Here is a 17,255-nt window from a genome sequence, read left to right as displayed (position 1 = left end):
TTGGCATTTTTCCCTCTTTTTCTTTTTGAGACTGAGTCTTTTCTGTTGCCCAGGCTGGAGTACAGTGACATGATCTCAGCTCACTGCAACCTCCACCTACCAGGTTCAAATGATTCTCCTGCCTCAGCCTCCCAAGTAGTTGGGACTACAGGTGTGCACCACCACACCTAGCTAAGTTCTGTATTTTTAATAGAGACAGGGTTTTGCCATGTTGACCAGGCTAGTCTCAAACTCCAGACCTCAAGTGATCTGCCCACCTCAGCCTCCTAAAGTGCTGGGATTACAGGCATGAGCCACCGCACCCGGCCTTCTCGTTTTAATTTTTCTGAAGCGTCTAGTGATTACTTGTTCCTTTCTGACTTCATTCTTTGCTGATCTCTTTTCCCCAAGTTTTGGAATTTTCTGAGGTTGCTTTTCCTCTCTTTTTCAATCTGCATCTTTTAAGATTCTCTATTCTTGCATTGTCCAGTAAGGTAGCTACTAGCCACAGTCAACATAGAAATGTTACTGGTTTAAAGAATCTACTGATTTCAAGTTGAAAGCCAGAACAGGAAACACTGACACCTGGGTAGAAGGTTAAGGTTGACTATTCCAGGAATGGAGAAAGGAGCAGGAAAGTGGCCACAATTTAACTAGTTACACTTTTGCTTGTTGGCTGTTGCCAGGTTATCCGTGTATGTTCCTGGCCCCTGTCTCCTGCTAACAATGAGTCATTATTGCAAATAAAGTAAATATTAATAAATCTATGTGTAGAATATTTTTAATAAAAGCCTATGTGTAGTGTGCCAAAAGATAATGAGGTTTGGAAGCAAAGTAAGTTCTTAAATTGGCAGTTTTGATGCGTGATTCTGTGTAGTACTGCTAAACTTGCTAGGTTATTCAAATACTTACAATAATGTTTGTAGGCATTTCCTAGTGTTTGGATATTTTCTGTAAGCTACAGTTTTGATATATACTACTATACTTCACATTTTTTATTAAACAATTTAAAAAGATGTTTATAATAGTGAATGAACACTACTGGAAGTATTTAAAAAATAATTTATAATTTCAGAAATTCCTATTTTTTCCCCCCAAATTTTGAAGATTGATATTGATAGAGAGTTTGAAACAATAGTACATAGTGCTTGTCCAAAGAACTGTTTGTTTCTTTTGATAATGTGATAGGTACAGAAATTAAGATAGTGTTTAGAGACGGTTACGGTAATTTGACATTGCCATCAGTACCTGTGATCAGTGGATTCAACCCATTGAACAAGAAGTTTTACAAAAGTATTGGTCCATTACAGATAGTAATTTAGTTGTATAAGTACTGGTCTGGGTGAGAGGTAGTGATTTCTTGGACCGGACTTGAAAGTAGGAGAAGAGATTGGTTGGAATCGGGATATACTTTGAAGATAGAGCCAATGAGATTTGCTACTACATTAGATGACAGATTATTCTAGATTATCTTTCCCTCTAAACTGCTTCATTTGTAAAATGGGTGTAGTTATGACAGCAACACTCATTTTTGTTGTAGCTTTGTCAGATGTTTCTTTGAGCTTGCTGGAAATCCCTCATGTTCATTGCTGCTAATAATCATCTTTCTAATCCAATCATGTAATTCCCTTGACTTTCAACCATCAACTGCTCACCATTATAGATACAAGAAATATTAAACTGCTTAGGTTGACTTTTAAGATATGAGGTGTCACTTCTTTCAAACTCTTTTCCATGTCCTCTTTTGCTCCTGACAATAGCCCAACTAGACTGCCTGCTGGTCCAGTCAATCTTCTTCTGCATAATGAACTACCCCAAACTTGATGGCATAAAACGACAACCATTTTATTGTGCTCACAGTTTAGTGAGTCAGGGATTTGGAACATGCACAGCAAGGACAGCTTGTCTCTGTTCCACAATGTCTGGGGCCTCAGCTGGGAATTCTTGAAGGTTGGGGGCTGGAATCATCCAAAGGCTCATTCACTCGCATGTCTGGCGGTTGATGCTGGCTGTTGGCTGGGAGCTCAGCTGGGGCTGTCAGCTGAAACACCTACATGTGGTCTCTCTGCATGGGCTATTTTGAGCTTCCTCATAGCATGGCGGCTGGGTTCCAAGAGCAAGTGTCTCAAAAGACAGGAAGTGGAAGCTTCCAGTTTCTGAAGATCTGGTTCTGGAAGCTGTTACAGTGTCACTTCCACCATATTCTGTTGGTCAAGCTGTCACAGAGCCCCGTTAAAGAGAAGGAGATATAGATCCCACCTCTTGATGAGAAGAGAGCCAAAGAATTTGGGGGCCATTTTTAAACAATCAAAGCTATACTTCTTTCAGATTTCCTTAGTTTTCCCCAGTGTCCTTTTTCAGTTACAGGATCTCACCCAGGTTACATTACATTGAGTTGTTATGTCCCCTAGGGTTCCTCTTGGCTGTGATAGTTTCTCAAACTCTCCTTGTTTTTGAAAACCATGACAGTTTTAAGAATGCAGCTCTGGTATTTTATAGAATGGGGTGGTGGGGGGATATTTTTAAATGGCCACATCCTACTATTCACCAGACTTCTCTGTCTTTCTGAGTCTCTCTGTCAGCTGCTCTCTGTCTCCACTCCCCGCCCCCTCCCCAGTTCAAACTCCATCTCTTTCTTCATGCAGTCTTTGTCATGTCTCATCCTCTGGCTAAAATCAGTTTTTTTCTCTTCTGTGTTCCCATAGTATTACTGTTTGTAATTCTTCTGTGGTCATTTTTCAGTGTTTTTCTTTCTTGGTAGATTATAAACTCTTTGAAGGTAAGAACCATGTCTTGCTTACCTTTGCATATCTCATAGCAGGTAGGTTTTTTGAACGGAACATTCAATATCAAACTGAGTCTCACATCTGACACCCAGATGGGTTGGGACTTAACAGTGGTTAAATAGAAAATATAATGAGAAAATTTAAAACATTCCTTAAAACCATCATTTCTGATGTTGTATTTTAAGACTTTTGAAATGGACTCTCTGTTGTAGAGTAAAACTTCTAATTTTTTTCTCCCTTAGCCATAAAATTAAAAGAGATTAGCTTTTTTTGATATTATCAACATCTTTCCTGCTCAGGTCAATCTCTGATAGGCATGTCCTAGTGTTTTCTTGTGAACTTTAGATCTCAGTCCATTACTGGATCAGTTTAGGGAGTCACACCCAAGACTAGAAATAAAAGGAAATTGAAGTTTTGAATAAAGCTTGTGAATTGCAAGGGTAATAATTGTTTCATTAAATTTGTGTTTCAGTTTTATATGCATGTGTATAATAAGTTCAAATGTAAAATAGGTATTAAAAATTTTTGAAAGATACTCTCCTGTGCAACCTCATTCTAAACTGTTGATGTTCTGGTTCATTTCTTTGGCTTTTTCTGTTTTAGCTTATTTCTTCTGGTTTCCTTTCTGCGGGCTTATATACATACATATCGATTACTGGGGACCATGCACACATGTTCCTTTAATCTTTACCTATCCAGCCTCTTTTTATAATAAACCTCAGTTTCCTAGAATAGCATATGTTGTGTTTTCTCTTCTCCTTTGGAGACTTTATACCTACTCTCCTGCCCTCAAGAGGCCAGGAGGTGGAATTAGCTTATTCTTTTCTTGTTTCTTTTATGTTTTTATTGAAGTGTAGAATTCATACAGTGAAGTGTACAAATCTAAAGTGTACAGCTCAATAAATTTTTGCATCTGTATTTATCCCTATAAATATCATTGCAGATGAAGATGTAGAAACAGTTTCATCAATCCAGAGGAAGTCAGTTTATTCTTAAATTGTTTCTGGAACAAGGTGGTGGTATGAGTAAATTAGTAGATTCTTTCTGATTCCTTCATATGGCATATGTAGGTTATAATGTTTAGTTTTGAAGGTCGCAGAGGTCTGAAGCAATTGAGTTAGGAAGTGTTAAAACAGGGAGATGGGATGTTGAATGTGAGCTTTGGCAGAATTAAATGGGATGAGCTTGAGTGAGCCAAGGGGAAAAGCAAAGAGGAGTCATTTCATGAAGAATTCAGGAGAAGCAAGGTTTATTTGAATTTCAGAAGGGAAAACATTAAACTTAGTTTGCCACTGCTGCTGTAACAAATCATGACAAATTTAGTATCTTGAAACAGCACAAATTTACTTTCTTCCAGTTTTGGAGGCTCTCAGGGGAGAATCCACTTCCTTTGGCTTGTGCCTCTTCCTCCATCTTCAAAGTACATTCTTTCCATCTCTGTTTCCATCGTCACACTGCCTTCTCCTCTGTGAAGTTAAATCTCCTTGTCTCTTTCTTAAAAGGACATTTGTGATTATATTTAGGGCCTACCCGGATAATCCAGGATAATCGCCTCATCTCAAAACTCTTAATTTAATCACATCTGCAAAGTCCCTTTGTCACATAAGATAACATTCACAGGTTCTGGGGATTAGGGCATGGATACTTGGTTTTGTTTTTCAAAGATCTTTCTTCATAAAGGGAAGGTCTGCTATATATTTCCTGCTAGTTCATTCTCCTTTTTAATGCTAGATTAATTTTTCTAAAACAGCACATTGCACATTTTATTTCTTTGCTCAAATATCTTTGGAGACTCCCCATTGGCTAATACAGTTAATAGGGCCTAGACTGACATTCAGATGGCTATTTAACCCCAAGTCACATTTCAAGTTTTTTTCCTCCTCTTTCATCATGGATGCAGCAGCATGTATTTTCTCATTGTTGCCTCCATGACCCGCTTGTCTTTGCTTGCTCTGACTCTTCCTCCTGCCTGTGGGGCCCTTTCCCTGCCTTCCAGGCCTTCCCAGCAGCATTCCCCTCACCATCTGTATTAGCTTCCTAGGGCTGCCATAAGAAATTACCACAAACAACAGCAACGTATCTCCCAAAGTTGTGGAGTCCCAAGGTCTGAAATCAGGGTGCCAGTAGAGTTATGCTCTAACTGATGGCTTTAGGGGAGACTCTTTCCTAGCTCCTTTCAGTTTCTGGTGTCTCCAGGTGTTTCCTGGTTTGTGGCAGCATGACTCCAATGCGTACCTTCATCTTCACATGACCTCTCTGTGCCTCTCCATGCGTCGCTCATAAAGATGCTTGTCGTTGGAGTTAAGTACCACCTCCAGAATCCAGGATGATCTCATCTCAAGATTCTTAAGTTATTTACATTTGCAAAGACCCTTTTCCCAAATAAGGTCACACTCACAGGTTCCAAGGTTAGAACGCAGACAAATTGATTGGCAGGCTACTGTTCAACCCACTACACTACCTCAGTCAGCAGTCATAACTTATTTCTGTGACCTCTTGACATGACTGGCATGCCTACACAACTTATTGGGGCCCCATCATCTCTATCTTACTATTTTTGGATAATTCTCACCTCTTTCACTAAACCATAAGTTCTTGTCTTAGTCCATTTGTGCTGCTGTAACTAAATCCCTTAGTCTGGGTAATTTATAAACAATAGACATTTATTGCTTACAGTTCTGGAGGTTCCAAGATCAAGGTGTGGGCAGGATTTGGTGTCTGGTGAGGGCTCACTCTGCTTCAAAGATGGCACCTTCTTGCTGTGTTCTCACATGGTAGAAGGGGGGGCCCAGGGAGCTCTCTTTTTTATAAGAGCATGAATCTCCCTAATGACTTAATCACCCACCAAAGGCTCCCCACCACTTAATACTATCTCACTGGGTATTAGGTTCCAATGTATGAATTCTTGCGGGGACACCAACATTCAGACCACAGCAGCCCTTGAGGTCAAAAGGGTTTCTTTTGCTCTGAAACCCTCAATTCCTAGCAGGGTGCCTAGCTCTGTGGTGCTTCAAAAATAGCATCTATCAGATGATCAGCTTTTTTATTTTTAAATGAAAAGTGTCAAGTAAAAATCCTGGTGTGATTATCAGAATTTTATTTTGAAATATCACAGGTGATTTTTCTCATCGCAAGTTTTTTTTGTTTGTTTGTTAATTTCTGGTACTTTACTTTTGGTGTGGAGTAACTAACCACTTTTGATTTCCTGGAACTTTGAGTAGGCAGCAGAGCTGATGGTGGAGTAGCCAAGCTGAGAAAGTCCTCTGGAGGGAAGAGCAAACCCAGTGGGGACAGGGTGGGTTTGGAGATCTGCCAGATACAGCTTGGAAGTCTTGGGGGCAGAGCTGTCACTGTTACTTGGGAATTTGTCTTACCTGGGCTCTTGGCAGTCTTTATCTTCACTGGAATCCTTTCCAGTGGGTTTTACAAACCTGGAAGACACTCTTGTGAGCACTTGAACTTGATCTCCCACAGCACAGTTGGAGGGCCATGCCGAGGGCGGCCCCCAGCCTTGCTTTCCATAAGGAGATGATGGTTTCACAATGTCTTCTGCATGACAGGGCCTCCTTTGCCTGCCCTGTAAGCACAGCTGCTCTTTGAAGCTTACCAGTGAGCATGGGTCTTAGGCTGTTTTCCCAATTATTCTCTTTTCTTTATTTGGCTTAATTTCAAGATTATCTGCGAATAGCTCCTTTTTTCTTTTTTGTCTTTGAATGGATGCTGGCAGTCTAACCCCATTAAAGTTTAAGTAGTGCTCTCATGTTTTTTGTATTAAGCATTTGAAGGTGACTGATTTTCAGCCTTTGGTATGTTCAGGCTCATATTCAATGGTTATCTTCATTTAGAGTTTTACTATATCCATGAATCCTAATATAACTGCTCAGGTCTGTGCAACATAACCATTATTTACAGTGCCAGTATTCTATTGCAGGGTTGGCCTAGAAGGTACAAGTTAATCCTTTCCCATGATATCATGGGAGAAAAGAAAGGCTGGAAAAGAATCCAGAGACTGTGACATAATGGATAAGAATGGCCTATGGTGTCAGGCAAGTGTGGGTTTGAATCTCATTCTGTCACATCCCAGCTTTGTGACATTAAGGAAGTTACTTTTCCTCTCTGAGCTTCAGTTTTATCATCTGTGTAATGGAGATGATAATTGCTATTATGTCATTATGTGTTTTGGGAGGATTAAGTGTGGTAATATGGATGCAAATCTCCATCACAGTGGTGTCTGGTACCTTGGAAGTGTTCAGAAAACTGTAGCTGCTATTATTACTCATTTTTTAGGGAAAACCAAGGTACTAGTGATAATTACGGAATGTTTCCAAGTCACCCACAGTATAAGTCTAACTTGTGGGATTTAGAAAACAGACCATTAGTGTGTTGAGTAATGCAGTATTGAATATGTCAGTTACTACAATCTGGCTCTATGGTATTTATTTGGTTAGTTTGCAGAAAGATAGACAAATGACATGAATAAAAGCACACTTACTGACTTTCTTACTGATCTGAAGCATTTATCATGCTAGCTGTGTAAAGCTGTACTTCCTCTAAGTTCAAGGCCTCTACCTCCAAACTCAATGGGAGGATAGAATTTAGAGTATGGTTTAATTATTAGTGTTAAATTTGTACTCTTAAGAATAATTTTGTGACTGTTAAAGTCTGAGAGGTTTATTCTGTATCACATGGCTTTTATAATAGAGATGTGATTAAATACATTGTTCTTTGTACTAGGAAACCTGGAATCTGTACACTGCCTCGCTGGTTTTCAGATCAAAGAAAAAAAATCACAGTAGATGAACCTTAGAACAGTCCCCTGCCCAGAGTTAATATTTTAGATTAAAATTACATTCCTTAAATTCCTCTGTGTAGCAGATTATTTCTGAAATTTTCAGGGGGTGGGGGAAGCAGGAATATAAAATGCTAGAAATTGAGTAAATTGCATCATCTTTGAACCTTAAATGTTGATGTTGTAACTGGATGTTGAAGACTTTGCCAGAGCTCATTGATTCATGAGTTGAAGAGTTCCTTATGCAGGGTCGTGTGTTCATACTTGGAGGAAATCTTCTAAGATTTGGAGTCTGACAGTGGGAGATACAGGACTGGATGCAGGAAAGAACTTCCATGTGGAGTTTTCTGCCTGAATGTAAACTCTGAGGGCAGGAACTTGATTGCATTTGATGTCATACCTCCAGTGCCTAAATCAGTGCCTGGCTCATTGTAGGTGCTCAGTGCCTCCTGGCCGAGGGCATGAATGAATATGGGAAGGAAAGGCGGTGAGCTTGCTGCAGTTCAGAACACTTTCTGTACTCTGTACTTTATGCAGTTTATTTCTGGCTTGGCCTTTGTTAAGGGTCAGGAAGTTGGTTGGAAGAGAGATCCATCCACATGTTAGAACATCAGCTGTGTGCCAGCACTGTGCCAGTCCTGGAGATGATATGGTATAAAGACCTTTTCCAAGGTCTTCTTCAGTATTAGACTGTTGGGGGTTCTACTTTTTCTTTTGACAGTGATTGTAACAAGGGATGTTTCCCTAGAATGACTCCCCCTAAAGTAGCAGAGTGATCCCTGAGTTCAGGGGATTGGATTAATTGTTGATTTTTTTTTTTTTTTTTTTTTTTTTTTTGGAGACGGAGTCTCGCTCTGTTGCCCAGGCTAGAGTGCAGTGGCACAATCTGGGCTCACTGCAAGCTCTGCCTCCCGGGTTTACACCATTCTCCTGCCTCAGCCTCCTGAGTAGCTGGGACTACAGGCACCTGCCACAATGTCCAGCTAATTTTTTAAAAATATTTTTCATACAGATGGGGTTTCACTGTGTTAGCCAGGATGATCTCGATCTCCTGACCTCGTGATCTGCCCGCCTCGGCCTCCCAAAGTGCTGGGATTACAGGTGTTAGCCACCGTGCCCAGCCAATTTTCTTTTTTTATAAAGAGATGGGGTCTTGCCATGTTGTCCAGGCTGGAACGCAGTGGCTATTCACAGGCAAGATCATGGTACGCTATAGCCTCCAACCTTGAACTCTTGGGCTCAAGCAATCCTTTTGCCTTAGCCTTCCTAATAGCTGGCTCTACAAGTGTGTGCTGCTGCACCCAGCTCTGGGTGGATCTTTAACTGTAAGTTTAAGTCAGTCCTGACAATTTTGGTTCATTTTATTGTCCCTGAGAAGCAGCTAGGTAAATGCGGTCGTTAAAATACATGTCTAAGCAGTCTTAGTGGCCTTCTTGGGCTTCCTTTGCTCCTCCCAAGTTAGAAGTCAGGGCAAGTCTTCCCCCCTGCTTCATCTAATCCTCTTATAACTTCAGATAAAATAATGACTATAAGGATTTGAAATCCCTATGATTGTCGAAGGAGAAGGGTTGAGAGTGAGTGGGTCTTATTTTCCTCCCTACCTTCCTATGTCAATTTTGAGCCTGTGTATTCTATAGTTTTTTTTTTTTTCTCAGCATCAGACTGAAATCTTATTTATATCTTTTTCAACTTTAATATCCCCACTTTTTGATCTTTGGGGATTAGAAGCCAAGTATGGACAAGAGGAGAGTGGCCAGGGCATTGAGTAAGCATGTATGTACATTTCATAATTTTTGCCATACCTGGTGGGTTGTGCTGAATTTCTTGGGCAAAAGGCCTGAAGTTCTGTTACCACCAGGGGAACAGGAATTGTGGTTGCCGTCGGGATCACAGCCAGGAGGCTATTTATAGTCTGTAGTGAGTGGCTGTGAGCCCACCATGGTTCTGAATATGCCTCCTGCCTTAAAGTTCCCAGTGTTCTTGAAGCGGACCCTGCCCTTGCTGGCCAGACAGTAGTTAATGATAAAGTGGACGGCTGCAGGATGTGGCGTGTGATGGCCTTGGCGGCTCACAGCCTGCAGGTGCTTGTGCTTTGGCTGACCTGAACCCAGCCAGAGAGCAGGTGCTCTCTGCCCCCATGCTGGCTTCCTGGCCTTTCTCTGAGTTGGCTTCACTGACATGGAGCTGATGGACCACTCGCTAACCAGAGTCCACTTTCTTTATTCCACATGTGCCATGTCAGGTTAAGATTTATAACAGGTCATGAATTTAGCTTCCTCATCTCTCTGAGTTCAGGTCAAATATCTAGATTTGCCTTGCAAAAATGGCCAAGATCAGGTGACACTTTGCACTTTTAGCTCACATTAAGGTATATGGACTAGAAGGAAAAGGTGAAAAAGTAAGTTCTCACAAGAAATAACCAAGAAAGGAAAACTTTTTTCCTGCTTTCATAGCAATGTATGATATGCATATTTATGTTGATTCCTGGATGCTGTAATGGTGGAGTGATAATTTATGCATTCGTTTGCGTTTGCAGGTGATGGAAAACTCCAACCCAGACGAGCCTTAATAAGATGAACATGGAATGACTGCCATTCTATGGAGTCCAGGGTAAAACAGGTTTTAGATCTGGGTTGACTCAGGGCTCAAGCAGTGTCCCTAGAGCCCTGTTATTTCCCCTCCACTTCTTCTTTTGTCAGTTCCATTCTCAGCAGGTTCTCTTTTCATGGTAGCAAAATGGCTATGGCATATCCTACATTCAAGTGTAATGAGAAAATCACACTTTCTTTTCTAGTAGTTCCTGTAAAATCCCAAGAGTCACTCTGATTGGGTGGGCTCAGGTCACGTCACACCCTGGAATCCAGTGCAGTGTGACGATTGGTTTCCAACCACACCTCAGCATGCAGAATAGGAGGGGGTGTATCCCAGACCCAGTTCAGGAGTTGTTGCTGAGAAGGAGGGGGAGGAACTGAGGAAGCATAGAGTTCCTACAGAATGATTCCATGAAGCACATATTGGGGACTTTCATTCTCATAAAAGAGCACTGTTCTTGGGACCTCATACTGTGTTGCTTGGTTCTCAAAAAGTACTAAATTCTTGTGTGGTTTCTGGGTAAGTCTGGCATCCCCCAGAAGCAGAGAGCCAGTGATTTTCCTGATGCCCTTGGGATATTCACTGCAGGGTATCAGATTACAGTAGGTCATAATGGATGCCATGCCTGGTAGTTGTGTGGTGTGACATTAGATCAATTAGCTTTCCCTGTACGCCATTACATCAAAGAGTGTCGCTGGACAGCTATTCTCAACATATGTTTTGTTTGTCTCTGAAAACACGTGTTCCATTTCTCCCTGGGCCATTCAGATTCATTTTGGGTGACTGTCTTGTCAGCCTGGGGCTGGGGAGAGGGGAGGACAGGCTTCATTTTGGCAGTGCTTCAAGCTTGGAGCAGCATCCTGCAGCCAGCACCATAAGCTGTATAATTTGTCCATGGAGGCCTATGCATTATAGAAATGAAAATTCCTTCTCTGACAGCATTCATTGCTTAGCATGCAGCAATTTGGCTGTCAGAAACAGCTGGCCCTGCAGGGTGGGACAATAGAAAGGCGAGACCCGAGAGAGGCCAGTGCTTACTCAAGTCTCCCACTGTGAGAGGATCAGGTTACTGAGACTGTCATTAACAACAGACTGCTAGGGGCTCTGGGCACAGCTTCCAGTGAGCAGGAGCCTGTGGCTCAGACAGTTAGTGATTTTCCCCTGTTTTGCTGAATGGAACAAAAATAAATAAATTAAAAATAAACCATTAACCTTTGCTGACACTCAGATGTTGAGTTCTGATTTTGTCTTCTACTGGGTGTTGAGCATTTCTGAGGAAGTAAATCCCTTCTCACCTAAGTATAGTTATTGGTGCATTGCAGAAAACTCAAAAAGGAGTGGGGCTGAGGGGCAGGATGGATTGCTTGACACCTGCATGTTGGAGGGCTGTAATTTTTAGGTTCTACTTACCTAGAAACAATGCTGAAAGGACCAGGACTGGAGACCTTAATGAGGCAGGTTTAAACATGAAGTAGAAATGGGGTTGTGCGTTCTCCCCAGATGTACATACTTAGAAGAGCCATGCAGCAAGCAGAGGAGAGGAACAGAAGAGCTGTGTGGCTTGACCCTCCTCGGAATCTGCAGTGTGGCTGGCTCTGTGTGCTTCCTGTATTGATTCCATGACTCACGGAGCATGAGCTAAGCAGAAAGCACACTTAAACTACAGAGGAGACAGCTGTCTGTTACAGGAGGACATATTTTCTGGGTTTAATGGCACCACATTTTTCCTAATAGTTTGTACACTGGAGATGTACTTACTAGTAATGTCTGCTAAAGGGTCTTTATTGTTTTTTCCTTTTTGAAAAAAAAAGACATTCTTTAAAAAAATCACCTAAATATTATTCTTGACTTTTATTTCACAACAGGACTTCCCATCTAGGAAAACAGTACCACTATTTTGTTTTTCTTTTTGTACAATAAGCAACTTGTCACTATGAGTTGTTTTTTTTTTCCCCACCTCTTGATAGCAAGGGTCTATCGGAAGTTTAAAGCAATGCAGCGGGAAGTACCTTGCCTTTTTGAAGCGAATAGCGTTTCAGAGATATTGGGCGGCTCAAGGTTAGTTCTCCTGTTGGAATTCGTTTGTTGTTCAGTGCAGCTAGAACTGTACTTTCTCCTGCTCTCCCTCTAAATCTGTTTCGCTTTTACATGATAGAGGCTGAAGTTCCCAGATGTTGTTTGGATTAAAGAGTGTGTGTGGGGAGGGGGGGAAAAGCTTTCTTGATGATAATAACAGAGTCAGACTGGCTGGTTCTGTACTGACAGGAAAATGGAGAGATAAAAACTCCATTAATGGTGTGTGCATTGCCTAAGTAGCCAATAAAACAATGCTGTCCTCACTGGAAGCCGGTCCCAGACTGGCAACGCTTCGTGCCAACTGCAGGAGACAACAGCTGCAAAGAGGGGCAGAGAATTCGAGTCAAGAGTCCACGTTCAATGACTAGCTTGGGGGGCAGTTCTTTTGTTCTCTACCTCCTCCTCTCCTCCTCCTCCTCCTTCTCCTCCTACTTTTGCCCATTTTCCTTGATGAGCCCTTCTTAATGCTCACTGTTCCAGAAATTGAACCACGTCTGATTAAAACTTAATGGTTACTCACAGAATGAAGTTGGCTGGTAGTTTCCAAGCCTGTTTGTCTGGGTTCCTTTCAGTTTGTGACAATAGAAATTGTTATTTTGTATAAAATGTATCTAAGGGTTACAGTCCTTAAAGTTTGACAGAACAGTCACTTATCACAGATGTACTGCTCTATTTTCCCTCAAATATCTTTAAATTTCCATGCTTGAAATTAAATTAAAAAATTTGAAAGTTTTTTTTAAAAAAGCATCTCATTTTAGAAGATAATGGAAAATGGCAAAGGCTTGCTTTAGTCAGCTTTCATTCTATATGTACTTCCTGAACCCGTTCTCTGAGTGAAGCTCTCTTCTGTGACTGTGGGCCAGGTAAGGCTGTGTGCAGACGAGACCTGACTTTGGGAACTTACTGTCTCATGGTCAGGTAAATCCTTTGATCTCCAAAGGGAAAGAAAGACATGCTGTTTGAGTGGTTTAGAAAAGCATCCCTGTAAATTCAAAAGAGAGATAAGCTGATTACCTAGCTCTGCCTCTGTTACATGTGAGTGTAAAATTTAAATTACTTTGACTTTTATTCATAGTATACATGGGGAAGGGAAAAGATATTTGAGTGTTTATCATTGTGCCACATCCTGTGCTACGAACTTTATATATATTAGGAAGTAGGTATCTGTAGCCTCATTTTACAGGTGAAAGAAACGTAAATCTTAAGGAGCTCATTTACTCAAGGCTGCCAAGTCTGTTCTTCCTGTTCATGGGTGCAGATGTAATGAAGCACATGATATGAACCAATTCATCTGGTATTTATTCCATCTAATTACAGTAGACGTCCAGAAGAGGAGATGGAGTATTCTTTATCTCGGCCCTTCAGAATGCTGGTGTCATGGGGTAAGGGCACACACTACTTTTAAATTCTGGAAGCCTTATAAATCCTGGAAGGCTTCATAGAGGAGGAGAGACATTCATTTATCTTGCAGCACATACCCTTGAGTGTGCTCACTGTGTCAGGCACCCCAGTAGGGACTGGGGACTCAGTGCTAAAGAGGACAAAGTCCTTCTGCTGTCAGAAGGTGGTGATGATTTCCTGGTTGGCAAAGCCATGGGAGGGGAGAACAAAGGTGGGTGTCCAAGCACCCTGGAGGAGATGAATCTTGAGAAAAGTACCTGGCGAAGAGCTCAGCTGGGAGTGATGCTTGTCCAGGTTTCCTTCCTGAAATGGAGGACTTTGTGTGCAGATATAAGGTGGTGGATAAAATGTGTAGGGAGGAGCAATAAGGAATGCTTTTAGGTACAACCTGTGTTTCCTTTTTGGAAACCCCATGTGGATTGTGAGCTGTCTCAAGGTTCCTGGCTGTGGACCTCTCACTCTCAGGCCACAGCAAGCGGCCAGTGGCCCCAGTATCTCAAGCCTGGTTTCTTCTCTCATCACTAAAGATGGCAAAGTAAGGTCATGGGCAAACCTTGTTCTTACAGATAAAGACTTTATGTTAGGCATTTCCAAAAAAAGTATTTGCCTCTTCTGACACAGTTTTAATTTACACGGCAAAGTAGGGAGCCTGCTCTGAGGAAATACGACTCCCATGATGAATATTAGATATTGAATGGCCTTTAACATGTCATGCATGCATTACCGTGCCAGCTTGTCTTTTTCTAAATGCCAGGTCGTCACTGTTAATTTTATATGTTTAAAAGATTTGGGTGAATTCCAGGTATAACACTTTGGTTTTCATTTTTACATTTCATAGTAGTTGAAAGGCTCCATGGTATTCCTGATAGATGCTTGTCTGCGTCCATATTGATGAAGAACAGTAAAGTATATTAAATTAAAGGGTTGTTGGCTGGTTGTTTGGCAGTGACTTACTTTCTGTTTTCTGTTCACTAGAGGATGCTTGGAGGATGTAATCTGCATACTGGTTATCAATGTGAAGGTTTTCCTTTGTTCTGTCAATAAACCCTACTGGTTAACAGATTCTTGTTTTTAACCACTGGTTTTCAGCCCTGCTGTGGGGCAGAGCTACGCTGCAGTCCATTGTGAGTATTGCTAAGTAATTTATTATTCATTATTGAGGTAAAGAAATTTTGACATACGTTGGAGCTGATTCAGCACAATACTCTCCCATGCATTCCATTATGTCTTTCAGAGTGAGAAAAAAATGGAACTCAAAGGCAAGTCAAAGAACTGCATGTTTTAGTTAGTAAAATATACTATTAAGGAAAAGAAAAAGTGTTAAAAAGAGGAAAGAAATGAGTATCACAAAAGTCAGCATTATGGTTATAAGAGCATCAATAATATTAATAACTTACCCTTTAATGGTGCTTATATCATGTTCTGTTGTGAATGCTTTACATATATTAACTCATTTAATTCTTAGGATAATTCTGTGAGGCAGGTATAACTTTTAATGGAAATTTTTCAGATGAAGGGAATGAGGCACATTAAGTTAGCTCCTGAGGCCTTAAAGGTAGCGCATGGCAGGACCACAGTTCTAATTGGCTCAGTTCTGGGTTTTAACCACAGTGTAGGGGAGGAATGGGGTATAGTGGTTGAGGACACATGGGATGTGGTAGGATGTGGAGTGCTGGCAGTTTCCTAAAAAGGAAACATCAGGAACCTCACTAAAGGTTTTAGTTGCATTTTTAGTCTATATGGATTGTTTTAGTCCATTTGGGCTACTATGACAAAATTCCAGAGGCTGTGTAGCTTATCTGGAGGCTGGGAAGCCCAAGATCAAAGCACTGGCAGATTCAGTGTCTGGCGAGGGCTTCTTAGGTCATAGTTGGCATCTTCTTGCTCTGTCTTCACATGGTGGAAGGGATAAGGTAGCTATCTGGGGTCTCTCTTATAAGGGGACTAAATCCACAGGGGCACTCATCCCATGAGGCCCTGCTGTCATGATTTAATCACCTCCAAAAGCCTCACTTCCTAATGTCATCCCATTGGTGATTAGGTTACAACATATGAATTTGAGAAGATACAAACATTTAGACCATAGCATGGATTGAATATATATAGTCATATACTATATGTTTTTATATATGTATATATGAATACATTTATTTATTTGATATACATCTGCATGAATTCATACTGTATTTGAGAAATGGCAGTATAAATGGCACATGTGTGTGTGATATATATAGCTCTCTATTCTTGCTGTTTGATGTATTAATACAATAAACCCCACAGTTGGGACCTACGCATCTATCTCTAGAGAAAGAGCATATTCACATATGGAAGCTTTTTTCAACCCTGGAATGCCCCTACTTGTGTGGAGCATTCACATTTATTTGCCTCTTAAAAAAAAAGTACCAGGCTGGGCATGGTGGCTCACGCCTATAATCCTAGCACTTTGCGAGGCCGAGGCAGGCAGATCACCTGAGGTGAGGAGATCGAGACCATCCTGGCTAACATGCTAAAACCCCGTCTCTACTAAAAATACAAAAAATTAGCCAGGCATGGTGGTACACGCCTGTAATCCCAGCTACTCAGGAGGCTGAGGCAGGAGAATAGCTTGAACTTGGGAGGCAGAGGTTGCAGTGAGCCGAGGTCATGCCACTGCACTCCAGCCTGGGCGACAGGCGATTTTAAATTTAATCCAAAATTATATTTAAAAGAAAATAGCTTCTAGACATGTATGTGACCTGCCCTTTGTATGTCCAAAGTATTATTAAAAAACTGGAAGGATACCTCATGGTTGTGTTAAACCAGTCTGAATTTGGTTAGAAGTTCTAAGAGACTCAGTTGAATTCATGCTAGTATGTGTTGTCTTAAGCCTGAGTGCACAGCAATGCTGGCAGAACCAACAAAAGTGCTGCACATGAAACAACTAAAATGGATTTTTAAAAAAGCTGTTATCTAAGAGTTACCTCCACCAATACTTAACGCATTCAAAATTAAAACTAACAGGAGCTAGCCTTTTCCTTCCTGACAGTTTTAGAAAATAAGCCATTCTAAAACTTACAGAAGATTATCATTTCCCTCTTGGATTTAGAAAGTAAAAAAACAAAATCAGGTAGACAAATGTTTATGAAATGGACTAAGGTTTAGTGACCCGAAACTCAGTTGAATTTTTCTCGTAATTGTTGACAGTGTGAATGGTAAACAGAGACAATTGCTAATGTTTTATTTCCTTTTTATATGTGTGTTGTACTTTCATGTCCCATCATATTGAAGTAATCCTGAAAGTATTAACTGTTTCTTACCATGTCTGTCTCAGTGAAACTCAACTCCCAGCTGCTCATTTGAGTCACCTGGAGAGTTGGGACAATGGCCATCCTCCATTTCCACCAGAGAGCACTCTTCAGGCACTTTTAATATACAGCCAAGGGTGAGAACAACTGGGCTCATTTAGTCCTTTAACCCTGGGGTTTTGGGTAATGCTTGTCTGCCCTTCCTCTTCAGTCCACAGAGCTCAAGTATATGCTGGACATCAGGGATGCAAAGGTACAGGAAGCCAACCTGTGCAGTATGGAGACTAGCTTGTTAACTTATTGGTCTCTGGAGGAACTTCTACTGAGAGAATTCAGCTGGCTGTAGTA

At 41.2% G+C, this 17,255-nt stretch overlaps 1 protein-coding gene across 5 annotated transcripts in view; it reads left to right on the top strand.

Annotated features, from left to right (window-relative positions):
• LOC129031493 (uncharacterized) overlaps positions 1–17,255 on the top strand; it is a 57,961-nt gene that overhangs the window by 26,481 nt on the left and 14,225 nt on the right. For 2 of the 5 annotated variants that reach the window (XM_063647493.1, XM_063647494.1), the window contains exon 2: positions 10,091–10,164. The exons of 2 other annotated variants lie outside the window; for them this stretch is intronic. In XM_063647493.1, the coding sequence (XP_063503563.1) occupies positions 10,091–10,123 (33 nt within the window). In that variant the 3' untranslated portion in view covers positions 10,124–10,164. Of the gene's footprint in view, positions 1–6,696; positions 6,812–10,090; positions 10,165–17,255 lie in introns of those variants that run through there. One more of the 5 variants, XM_063647492.1, reaches the window with a different exon arrangement.

This window comes from Pongo pygmaeus, chromosome 11 (genome assembly GCF_028885625.2).
Source record: "Pongo pygmaeus isolate AG05252 chromosome 11, NHGRI_mPonPyg2-v2.0_pri, whole genome shotgun sequence".
In the NCBI taxonomy this organism is placed as follows: domain Eukaryota; kingdom Metazoa; phylum Chordata; class Mammalia; order Primates; family Hominidae; genus Pongo; species Pongo pygmaeus.
The sequence above is the reverse complement of the archived record's forward strand: the minus strand, read 5'-3'. Positions and strand labels throughout refer to the sequence as shown.